This window comes from Vanessa atalanta, chromosome 27 (assembly GCF_905147765.1).
Source record: "Vanessa atalanta chromosome 27, ilVanAtal1.2, whole genome shotgun sequence".
NCBI lineage: Eukaryota > Metazoa > Arthropoda > Insecta > Lepidoptera > Nymphalidae > Vanessa > Vanessa atalanta.
Genome location: NC_061897.1, coordinates 4,718,362 through 4,731,263, shown reverse-complemented (window position 1 = coordinate 4,731,263; position 12,902 = coordinate 4,718,362). Strand labels below are relative to the sequence as shown.

The 12,902-nt window shown below is 32.9% G+C and overlaps 1 protein-coding gene across 1 annotated transcript; it reads right to left on the bottom strand.

The window, feature by feature from the left end:
* Positions 1-5,373: 5,373 nt before the first annotated feature.
* Positions 5,374-10,495, bottom strand: LOC125074233. The gene is made up of 6 exons (XM_047685510.1): positions 9,905-10,495; positions 9,603-9,794; positions 8,657-8,744; positions 7,486-7,820; positions 6,609-7,067; positions 5,374-5,954 (listed from the first exon to the last, which is right to left on the bottom strand). The coding sequence occupies exons 1-6, from the start codon at positions 10,192-10,194 to the stop codon at positions 5,897-5,899; spliced, it is 1,422 nt and encodes a 473-aa protein (XP_047541466.1). The 5' UTR covers positions 10,195-10,495; the 3' UTR covers positions 5,374-5,896.
* Positions 10,496-12,902: the final 2,407 nt, after the last annotated feature.

The following is a 12,902-nucleotide window of genomic DNA, read 5'->3' as shown; positions in this document are numbered from 1 at the left end:
TTTATATTCCAGGAAAAATGTCGTTTTATTTATATTAAGTTGAAAAATATTAATACTAATATATAAACAATATTCGCTAAATCGAAAATCGTTAAAAAAACTATATATTTATGTCAAAAGCTAAATTTCCTATGGCGGCCATTTTGAAGAACGATTTGTTTTTACAACGTTTGATGTGATTTCACTTTGATCTGATTGGTCGATGGCACCGGATGACGCAATAAGCCACCAATGAGCGTTCCGTATTAAATGACATAAGTCAATATGATAGGAGGTTATCAAAAATCAAAATATTCTTTATATTGAGCTGATAAAAGCACTCTTGAATTGTCATATAACACAATAGTATATAAAGCTCTTACCGGTTTACAGTGCAGATTCTTCTGACAAGAACCGACAAGCAACTCGGTAGATACTCGTTTTCAACTAATTTGTTTCAAATTTTGTTCCAAGATTTGAGCCAAGTATGCCAACAAGTTTATAGTGGTGTGATAATTCAACTTTATACTACTTAAAATTATTTTCGATCTTCGATTGGTGAATCGTAATTTTCTGATAATTTTCCTGTTAAATAAACCAATATTAATGAAACGAATAAACATGAATAAGTAAACAATAAACCTAACGTAAAAAAGCGTTTATTTTCAAGAGAATTTGCACGATAATTTCAAAGGAATTTAAAATTTTGAGTTTTTTTTTTTTTTTAATACTATCATTTACAAATTCTCTTGGAATTGTCAAATAAGATTAATAAATTGTAATTAATGGAATAAATATTTGATTTTAGTGGGTATCGTTTGTTAAGGCTGAACATATCGTGACTGTTGGGAGACATGGTTGTAATTATTTTGTATAATGAATTTATTTTTACGAAAAATTTCAACTGTTCCATTTATATAATGTTGTCTTAGATTTTCGCGATTATTACACATTGAAATAAAACTAGTTTTTAACGGATTTAATCGCGTATATTAATTATTTTAACATCCCACGATGTTAAAATAATCGCGTATATTAATTATTTTAACATCCCACGATGTTAAAATAATTAATATACGCGATTAAATCCGTTAAAAACTAGTTTTATTTCAATGTTCCATTTATATTTCAATTTAAATATAGAACAAGATTCATTTTAGAATAAAACTCTTAATATACTCCCAAAAATGAAATACATACACCTCAGAACTGAACAAATTGAAACCACGTGAAAATCAACGACAATTAATTTACGTATAAATGTTCTGTGGCAAAAGAACAACTCTGTTTAGCTGAGTCACAATTAATTAATGACTATTTTAATATTTGTGTGTTTGAAAAAATACTTCGAATGAAATAATTGGATGGTTTGGGGGGGGGGGTATAATGTCCTTTTTAAATGACATGAATATTATTAACAGCACTTCCCAAATTTCAAGTTAATACTATACTAGTATACTATACTAGTATTAACTTGAAATTTTGGAATAATATAATAGTCGATCAGGACATTACCTAAAAAATAAACAACAAAACGAAACATAAACTCTATTTCCAATGCGATAAAGTCTCATTCCGTTTATAATAAAGTTGAAATTTTTCGTAAAATATTCATGTTCGTTTAGAAGTAGTTAAATTAACGTAGCGAAGCCATATCTATTATAAGTGATATTCATATAGACTGCTTTTATTTACTAGATATTGAAAAGACATTATTTCCATACGAATCGACTGCCAAGAAAAATATCTGGCCTGGTGAGCTCTGCTCTTCTTATTAAGTGTTGCCAATAAAAAAAATGGAATACCTAAATGACATAAAAAAAGTATCAGAAACAAGATTCAACTAACTGCTCTATATAGTAGATTTATTTAGAATTTGAGAGATTAATTTCTGGTCAAGTGACATTTGAAAATTACGTTCTACTTTAGTCCACCAGCCCAGATAATTTTATGGCACTTAGTTATTTTGCCATATTGTTTTTTTATTTCGATTGGTGGATTTTGGCGCAAGTTTCGATCTCAGGAAGACAAAATTTTACATTTAATGTAGTCGTTGAAATATAACTTGCCACTCACAATACTCAGATTGTAATGATTAATTTCATTGGAACGCCATCGTTCACCATCGCTTTTCTAGAATAAGTTTCAGAATTATAAAGAAAAATCATTTGCGTAAATAATAGATATCACAAATAGGGTTGTCAATGTACGTTTAACAAGTTACGTCAAGTGTTTTTTTATTTAAGTTTGAAAAAACAAGAAAGAATTTTAGTAAAAATATTAATTAAAGTCTCCGTCGGTGTCAACCCTATCTTTCATAACACATTCTTGCTAGTATTTTTTTTTTTTTTGTAATTTGTTAAATGTATTTGAAAAAGTAGATAAAAAAATATTGTTTGTAATGTCAATTTGCTATGATTGTAACGGATTAATATTTCCAGTTCAATTCTAAAAACATATTTATATGAAGTCGTTATTACAAATATAACTCGTACTGCGTTTCGAAAGTAAAATGTGAAAAAAGGCGCGAAATTACAAATGTCATTTTTTAATGTTTAATTGTATGCCTATGGTAATGAATATGAAGTTTTGAAACGCAGTTTTTTTTTTTTAATATTTACTTAGTGAATAAAGGTATATTTACACGCATTTTATTTTAACGAATTTTTATTGATTAAACTGTAATGATATGGAAATGATTATTAATATTATATGCATATATTCATTAAAAGTTTAGTCGAAATTTTTATTTATTCAATTATTTATTGTGCCAGTCATTTGGATTCTAAAAACAAATTATGAAGTTTACGATACCAAACAATGTATATAGAGAAGACTTACAGCGCTTCAAGCGGGATGGATTTGTTTAAACATCATAGTTTGTATTAATGTTACAATATTACAGATATCTGCAAACATCTTGATCGTGTTAAAATCATCAGCAAAACAATATTGGTAGGTTAAAAATTAGATGAGTTTAACAACCAATCGCGTGCTTGGATCGATATAACGCGATTCGGATCTACCAATCGCGCGCGTTTGATTTAATTTGACAATTCCCATTGTCTATCAAATTTCTTACAAGCACATTTTATAAGAATAAATTAAATTGATACTTACCAGCGGTTCGGAGAATGGTTTTTGACTAAAAATATTAAAATGAAGTCATTATTTATGCGTTCTAATTCGCCATTTATATTTTAGATGAAATTTAACCAATGGTACAGAGCCTTTAAAGGTTATGAAGTATTAATAATTTAACAATTATTAATACTCAGCTTATACGTGTAATCGAGATGTTTGCTGATATTGTATGATACTGGTTTTTTTTTTTTTAATTTGAAAGTAAGTCAAATTTGGCGGCAAATTTTAAAATGTATAAAAAAATATCAAAATTTATTTTAATTCTAAGATAGATGTATAATTGATTGATTATTATTTATATCATTTTACATATCGTTTAGTTTTTATTTACTTGAAGTATATTTAGTTTTTTAATAAGTCATGATGTTAAGTCAAAGGTTGGAACCCGTAAATCATTAACATCAAAATTTTATGATTTAAAAAGGATTTGTCTCACTGTGCGATAAATAGCGAAACGACTTTGTTAAGTCTTTGATAATTAGAATTTTAAGTAATAAGCACGATGACCACATTTATTTCGCTTATTAGTCGCAAGGTGTGTTCAAACCTTTATATTTATTTTATATAATCTGTTATAAACAAATACTTATCTAGTTAAACAATAGCTTTTTAAAAAATTCTTAATATTTTCTATAAATATTTCAAAGCTTCATTTTATGTTGAGTAATGATTTTTTGGTAACGAAAATGTATCTTATGTATTAGAAAATAAGATTCAATTTACAATGAACGTCAAAACAATAAACTTTAGAAACTATTGACGTGTTATTATTTCTTTACAGTTACATTCGTTATATCAGCAATGCGCCATCAACCTTGGCAACTAAGTTGTTTTCCCTTGTGCCTGCACTGGCTCACTCACCCATCAAAACGGAACACAACAATACTGAGTATGGACGTTAAATGGTCGAATATAGATTCGAAATAAAAATTCTTTATCAATATTTTATCTGTTTATTTACATGGAATTCACATCTATAATCTATATGGACCTACAACACTAACAGCCCGGTAATTTCCCAATGCTGGGCTAAGGCCAACATGGATACATATGGATCTACTTATCTATACATCATCCTCCTGCCCTTATCCCAATTTTACTTGGGGTCGGCGCAGCATGTCTTCTTCTTTCTTACTTCTCTGTTAGACGTCATCTCACAAGTAACATTCTTTCTAACCATATCGTCTTTCACACAATCCATCCATCGTTTCTTGGGTCGTCCCCTACCTCTATATCCATCCACATCCATACTCAAAACCTTTCTACATCTACATATCTATACATATAATAAAATTGGAGTGTCTGTTTGTAATATTAAAATAACCCTTTTGTACTAAATGCATATGTTTGTATACACGGTACATATACCAAAATAATATTTTTTTACAATTTTTTGTCTGTCTGTCGGTCTGTTTGTTCCGGCTATCTCTGGAACGGCTGAACCGATTTCGACGGGACTTTCACTGGCAGATAGCTGATGTAATAAGGAGTAACTTAGGCTACTTATATTTTAGAATATACAAATAAAATCACGCTACAACATCCAAATAACTTAAATTCAAACAACGCGCACGAAGTCGCGGGCACATGTAGTATATACTATAATTGTCGTCCGCGACTTCGCTCGCGTTTTACGGGCTGGTCGTTAAGTGTAGGGTATAAAGTCCTATGCCTTTGAATGAGTAACATTCGCAATTTTAATTCTAGTATATATCATATAAATCTAAAGTTTGGAATGGCTCCAAGATCAGATGTCAGGATCTGCCAGTCTGATTTGATGAGTTTTATGTGTATAAATTTATTGAGATATATAGAGAGCGATACAAAAAGTCATAGTTATATATCTGTGGTCTGATATTAAAAGGACCAATATATAGACTCCTTACTTTTGGTAATCAGAATTTAATGTTTACAGAAAAAACTGTGTGTAATGTTTCAAATAACTAAAATATAATTATCATTGTACATGGAAAATGGTTAAAAAATATATATATATATATCCCGCTGAGTTTCTTTCGCCGGTTCTTCTCAGGTCCGAGGTGCTAAATTCCGAACCGGTGGTAGATTTTTGACAATCAATAAGCAAGTGCAAACACTTCTATATTGAATAAAGATTTTTGACTTTGACTTTGAATCAGAGAGTAGGGTACAAATGTTAATTGTTATATATGTTAAATGTTTTTTTTGCATATATTATTAGCAATGTTAACCTCACGCAGTTTAACACAATTTTTTCCTCTAATGTTTTGGCAAGTGACAAAGTAATTTTACATTTTACTCAAAAAGGTACTTCGGCCCTTTTAGCACCAGGCAACACAGATATATTGTGCATAATTTACTCCTACACACTACAGAACTTCAAACGACAACCGATCCAACAATCTGTAAGTCAACATAGGGATGAAACGAAACCGAATATAACGCAAGACGTATTTACATAACATTACATTACATTAGCAGCCTGTAAATTTCCCACTGCTTGGCTAAGGCCTCCTCTCCCTTTGTGGAGAAGGTTTGAAGCATATTCGACCGCGCTGTTCCAGTGAGAGTTGGTGGAGTACACGTGTGGCAGAATTGGGATAGACTATAAAAAATAGAATTGATCATCGTTGGATTCTGGATTTCTTTCTAAGCCGGCCTGTCCATTTCTATAATATATATAGATCACCACTTTTAGGTGGTGACCCAGAAACTCCTTGGTAGACACTGTTCGTATTTTCTTTACCGGTATAAATAAATATTTAATACTAATGATAAAATTAACAATTAATTTTTAAATAAACATATTTTCCTGTGGCTGTAATTGATGGGTCCTTTCGTGCTTGTAAATTCTGAAAAAAAAAAAAAGCATTTTTTTTTTAAATTAAAATTTAATTAAATATTCAATATTATAGATATAAGCTGAGCTTGCTTCTCTTCATCTCTCTTATTATGTAGATGTTCTCACAAAGACTACCGGCAAATTCCCAAACTTTGGCCAAACAAAAATTTCTTAACAAAGATACTTCTTTAATTCTCGTCTACCAGAACTGGGGTTTCAAAGTCGAGATCTCTTGTAAGCTAACCATTAGACAACCTAGGCAGTCATTTTTGTGTCATAAAGGTAGACGGATTGGCAAATGGACCAGCTCGTCAGGTGGTACCATAGTACATGGCTCACTTGCCCTTCAAACTGGAACACGATACTAATAAGTATTGCTGTTTTGAGGTAGGATATTTGATTAGTTGGATGGGAATTCCTTTTTTTTCTCGCAGGAAAAACGGATTAAGCGTTTCCCCCACGTGAAGTGGGAAGGTAAGTGGGACTCGCCCAGGATCTAATGCGCCCTAGTACACCGGAATACCCACTAAAAAACCAGCGGTACTCTTTATCTTAAATCTGGTGCCTTAGACCACTCGGCCAACCTGACATAAAGGGTTTCAACTAGACGGGCCTGCACAAAGCCTTACCGCCAAGTTTAAATACGAAATAAAGTAATACTCACACAAGTCGACCGTCCCGATCTTCTTTAACTTCGAACTGCAAAAGAGCATCATTCAGCGCCTCCAACAATTCGTCCCTCTCATCGCATCGCGCCGTATCTCTTTTCGAACATATTTCGAAAAAAAACTTTATAGCATTCGCTTCGTCGTTATCGAACGACCCTAACAATCTATATTCGGTATAATTCGTGTTCTCCGAGAATTCTTTGAAATAATCTACCAATTTCCCGAGGATGCTTCTCGGAGGATCTGTTTCAGATTTCGTCCGTTGATTTGCATTTGTTTCGTCGTTTTTAACCTCGAGAGCTTTCACTTGCTTCGTGAATCGTTCGATTTCAGATTCTTTTTTGGATATTTTAACGTATTTCTTGTTGCTTTTTTCGTCGACTACCACGTCTTTCAGATCATCCGGTACGATAAGGTAAATATGCGCAGGCGCGTCCTTGAAAAGACATAATTGCCTGAAAGAATATACAATGTATTAAAATCGAAATATTTTTATCAATTACATACAAGAGAAAGGGAAGGAGATATAAATAAACATATTTGACCTTGAAATGAAGTGACGTAATTGGTCGAAATCTAAATAATCTATGGTCTTCACTATGGAGCCAATAACTGTTAAAATCCAGGCAGGATATATTCTATACATATATAATTATACTTAGCTAACGTAACTCAGTATTTTATATGTTGGAAAAGAGTAACTACTGAGTGTCTTGGTTTTACTGTGTATTTATTAACAAGATATTAGTAGATGAACAACGCAACGAGCATATATAACTCTTGGATCGTACAGTTAAACCTCTAACAAATCCCAAACTGGTAGACAGTCTTCACGAATATTTCACAATAACTCACAAAAATAAATCAACTCACCGATTGGGGGCCTTCCCGGCGCTCTTCGTGACCAACAAATACATATTATCCCTTATAATATCACCGGCTATTGCCGTATCAATCGGATTATCGTACGCCAGCTCTTCGACAATTTCACATTTCCGTAATTCCTGAACGATGTTATGTACCCGTTTCCTCTCGCACCTCCACAACGCGGCATCGAACAACAGATCCACTTCCAGATCGTTCTTAATGAATCCCAGTATATGTAAGAGTACATTCGTTCGGAAATAGTTATTGAACTCCAGATCGTCGTCGCGTTCTTCGACCTGCTCCGGTTCTGTCACGTGACCGAGACCGAACGTCTTCGTCGCCTGTGAATGATTTTAAATGAATTCCTTATCGCTTTGTACTAGGGATATTTTATACATATCCCTCGTTATCTAGATTTGAGGCCACTGACAGTGGCGGACTAAGGCCGTCAGAGGCCCGGGGCGGAAAGATGAATGAGGCCCTCCTTTAAAAAAAATGCAATTTTACAAGCTTTTTATTCAGCTTAGAGTTGCGTGTAAATAAGTGTTTATGTATATATATATATATGTTTATGTGTAAAAAGTCTAGATGTCAGTAGAGTGTAGCGTTTAGATCTACTAAGCATATTTTTAAAGCCTTGTTTACTATTTGATCAGGATAACGCGGATGCATTGGGGGCCCCCCAAGACTGGGGACCCGGAGCGAGCCCCCCCTGTTAGTCCGTCACTGGCCACAGATCCCGAGATTCTGGTTTCAAATCACAGGCTTTCTGTCGAAAAACTCAAAGTTTGGACAACAGGCCGAAGTTGAAAGTGTGTGCACTCACGCGCCTGAACTCTTTCCGCTCGTATCGATTTTGCCCATCGGATTATCAGGGTGAGAGAATAGAGATCCTGTGTTAGCTCACTCACTTGCGCACTGTAATTATGTCCTGCTTAGTTGGCTCGTCTGAGATTCGCCGACGTGACCGAAATTGGTCAGGACACCATCATCATTATAGATATGAAATTTGGAATTTGGTTTTGTAGACGGATATATGAACAATATTATCACGGATTCCAATATACAGATCAATTATTTTTGTCAGCATTCCACCCTTATTTGTACACTAGCTATACTGTACATACTTAATCAAGGAAAATAATTATCATGTTTTATTAAGTAAATAAACACTTACATAAGTTGCTTTTGGTATTATTGGTTCCAATATTCCTGCTCCGTCTTTACCGAGGCCACCGCCTTTCCATCCCATTTTTTCCAACATACTGACAAAGGATACAAAAAGGAAATAAACATAACTGTTAGGCTCCGGCTCTTCCTCTAAGAGGAAAAGGCTTGGAGCTTTCACTACACCGCTCGGATATAGGTTGGTGGATAAATGTTTCTGATTTTTATCTTGGACTTTTCAATTTTGTTATACTGTGAATATTAAATTGATGCCAAAACGCAAGATGAGTTATCAACACAAACTAAACAAATGAAAAGTGCTTGTCTGCAGTTGTGTTAGACAGAATCTATGATTAAGTTTCACATGTAACTTATTTGAATCAAAACAAAATATTCTTGATTATACTAAGTTTGTAAAATCACTTTTGAATCATCATGTTACAGAGTTGAACTATCTGTAAAGTTACCATCAGTTCAGGGAGTTGATTCCGCTGAGAAGAACCACTAGTTCAGTAAGTAGTTAAAAATATACATTCACCTATGGTAAGTAAAGGTATGGAAGTTCCTTTATTAGTTAAGCAATGTGATATAACCATTTTAATTATTTTTTTTTATGGCTTTGGTTGGAGGACGTGCATATGGGCCACCTAATGGTAAGTGGTCACCACAGCCCATAGACAAAGGCGCTGTAAGAAATATTAACCATTCCTTACATCACCTACGCTCCACGAACCTTGGGAACTAAGATGTTATGTCCCTTGTGCCTGTGATTACACTGGCTCACTCACCCTTCTAACCGGAACACAACAATACAGTGTACTGTTATTAGGCGCTAGAATATCTGATGAGTGGGTGGTACCTACCCAGACGGGCTTGCACAAAGCCCTACCACCAAGAAATTAATTTCTTAACATCTGTCAATATATAAAATTAATTAATAATAATATTATTTTTACCTTTTACCCTTGCTTATCTCAGCTGGTTTTGCAAGCATTTTATTTAATTTCTTTTCAAATTCATTCTTTTTTTTATTATGCTTTCTTCTTGACTTCCCTTTCTCCGGCACTTCTGGAGGGACAGGCATATCTTCTTCTTTTCTCCAATACTTCATATCGTTTTTTAAATTACTTAATTTATAACTGAGGAATCTGAAAATTTGTCAGACATTCTTTTTCATTTAAATCGTTATTATTTTGCAAAAAACGTAAATAATAATCATATACAACTATACTATACAATATCTTTGATTAATAAGTACCTATTATTATGCATATATGACTGCACTTCAGGACTTCTATATAAATCTTCCCTTTTTATTGTCCTTAGTTCATTATTGTTTTCTGGTGTCATTTTTACTTCGACATTTTTATTAACTTTTTTATCTTTGACTACACATGAAGGCAATTGAATTGGGATGGGATCATTGTAATATTGGGAATAATCAAAATTTTGACCACAGTTGAATGGTTCAGTATCATAATAGCGTATCTGAAAGCCATCTATTTGATTACGTGATTTCCAGTTTTGATTTTTACGATGTTTCGGCATTGTGATAAAATTGGCTAAGGAATAATATTAAAAAAAAACAAAAACACTGTTTTTTTTTAGTTTCTTTTTAGATATTGATTTCCTTATGGTACTCTAAGGTCAATAAAAATAATATCTTAATTTAATGCTTTTTATTTTTCGTTTGTTTCTTTGCTCATCAAAATTATTTTTATTTGTTCTTCTTTTCACTTATTGCGTGTCTATAAACACTAGTTGAGCGTAAAATATACTACCAATGAAACGTATAACAAAGAAAACAAGTAAAATATTCAATTTGTTATTTAATAACAAAACATCAATGATAACAATCTGACTTTTGACAGAATTATCAAGCAAAGAGAATAGAAATTCGAATCACTCCGTTTAAGTACTTTGACAATAGGCAACATGACAACAAGATTTATAGAATCAATAAATCTAAAAACCCTGAACTCAGTGCTTTCATTACCAAATTTTATTTCTGTAATGTTTTATTGTTAAGATTATTATTAATTATGTATAAAAGTTATTTTATACTTGTAATTAATAAATAAATAAATACTAAATAATGACAGTTTGTGGGCCACTAAGAATATGATAACATATAGATGACATGACTCCTAAAAACAACAGTCTACACATGCAAGCAAATCCAAAATTTTAAATAAAAGAACGGATTTTTTAGAAAGTTAGATATGACGTTACATGGAATTTACACTGTATTAATCATAAACTCTTAGTAGTGCACAAAATACCTGAGTTATTAGCAAATCGAATGAAATATGTAAATCTATAGTTTGTTTATCTTTTTTCCTACTTCCATTGGAATGATGGAACTTTTCTATTTTACTTTAATTTAAAGTAGTTTTAGGTATGTACACGAAATAAATAATGTCCCTTATATTTGATAGTTGCCGATCGTCTTCTGTTGTTGAAGTACTTTTTTTGGTCCCAATGTAACAAAAGTAGTCTTACTAAGTCCAACCTCATTATTTAAATGACACAATTTTTTTTAACACTATTACTATCGTAAGTGTGCTTTGGCTAACTCGCGACACAAGTGACAAAATTTCGCGAAACAATCTCTGAAACTTAAGAAAGTTTACAAATTGAAACCTAACACATTCGATGTAGCCGGTAGTGTTGTTGCGTGCAAATCGATACTTAGTGTATGTATATTAACATTCGAGTTTCTTGCCGTTTCTTCTCGCTGGTGGCAGCTTTCCGAAACGGTGGTAGTATTTATATATCGACGATTCAAAAACGCTTCACTGTGAAACTTACTTGAATAAAATTGATTTGATTTGAACATCTAAATAAACGAAAAAGTCACCATTTTCTCTTGTTCCTTCCCTCAGTGGCACTACGCTAGTGAAACGAAGCCAAATTGCCGTACTAGGTATCGACGTTCGCTATGACTTTAATCCAAGGGATTATATCGAGGCTGTTATCAAAACAGCTTCGCGGAAACTCTCGGTCCTGAACAACGTGAGGCGTTTTTTCACGCCACAACAACTGCTCCTGCTGTACAAAACACAGGTGCGGTCTTGCGTTGAATATTGCTCGCACCTCTAGGATGGCTCCGCTAAGTACTTAATGGAAGCCTTGGATCGGTTGCAGCGACATGCGATCCGCATTAATGGCGACGTAGAGATCACAATAACCTTCGAACCCTTTACGTTTGCGTCGAGAAATAGCAGCGCTGAGCGTTCTCTATCGACTGTATCACGGCGAGTGCTCTGAGGAATTATTTCTCTTTAATTCCTGCTTCCCCTTTCCTTCACAGATCTACGCGTGCTGGCTCGCGATGTCACCGCCTAACTGTGACATCGATTCCATCGCGCACAAAGAAATTTGGTAACTCTTTTCTTTATCGCACCGCCAAAAAATGGAACTCTTTACTAGCACCTCTTATAATCTTCAAATGAGGCGTGAAGAGGCATCTTGCGGGCTGGAATGGCGAGGGTGACTGGTGCAGCTCATTCTAGCTGATTGTACTAGTAGTCTTCGCGTTTGGACTCCACTTCCACATACCATAAGGTGGAGTGGAGTAATATGTCTGCCCGGACATTATAAAAAAAATATCTAAATAAATTTAAAGTTTGTTTATCTTTATTCCTACTTCGATTGGAATAGGCTATAAGCCTTTTATGTTAATAGTTTTAAATGTTAAATATATAATGATATTATACGTTTGTTATATACATTAGGATGAATTCTTATTTCTGCCATAAATGCGAAAGTAACTCTGTCTGTCTGTCTGTGTTGCTCTCTGACGGCCAAACCACTGAAATTAATTTGATTATATTTGGTATGAATCAAGCTTGAAATCCAAGGGCACGATATAGACATTATTTTATGTCTAACGATGGCGACATTTAGTCTAATATAAATTAGTTTATTATGTTTGTATAATATATAGTCAATGCAAATTGTATAATTCCTCTTGTTTTTAAATATACCTGATTTTTTTTTCTAAATATCATCCTGTTTTCCGATAAGTTTTTCAAATTTAATTAATGAAGATAATTTGCCTTACAGTATTTTATACGACATTAAATAAAAAATAAACATATTGCCAACATTTTATTACACTACAAATTATTTAAATTGCTAACATGAATAAAAAGTAAAACAGCAGTTGTATGAAAAATTTAAATACTTTAAAAAAAAACATCTTTTATTTCTTGATTATGTGATTTGAGACAAGAAAAATAAAACAGCTTAAA

Bases quoted from the DNA above. Each gene is read 5' to 3' on its own strand.
- LOC125074233 (XM_047685510.1), bottom strand. From the start codon at position 10,194: ATGCCGAAACATCGTAAAAATCAAAACTGGAAATCACGTAATCAAATA. The intron at 7,821-8,656 runs GTAAGTGTTTAT...AATCATTCACAG, and splicing joins TAATACCAAAAGCAACTTAT to GCGACGAAGACGTTCGGTCT. The intron at 5,955-6,608 runs GTGAGTATTACT...TTTTTTTTTCAG, and splicing joins GATCGGGACGGTCGACTTGT to AATTTACAAGCACGAAAGGA.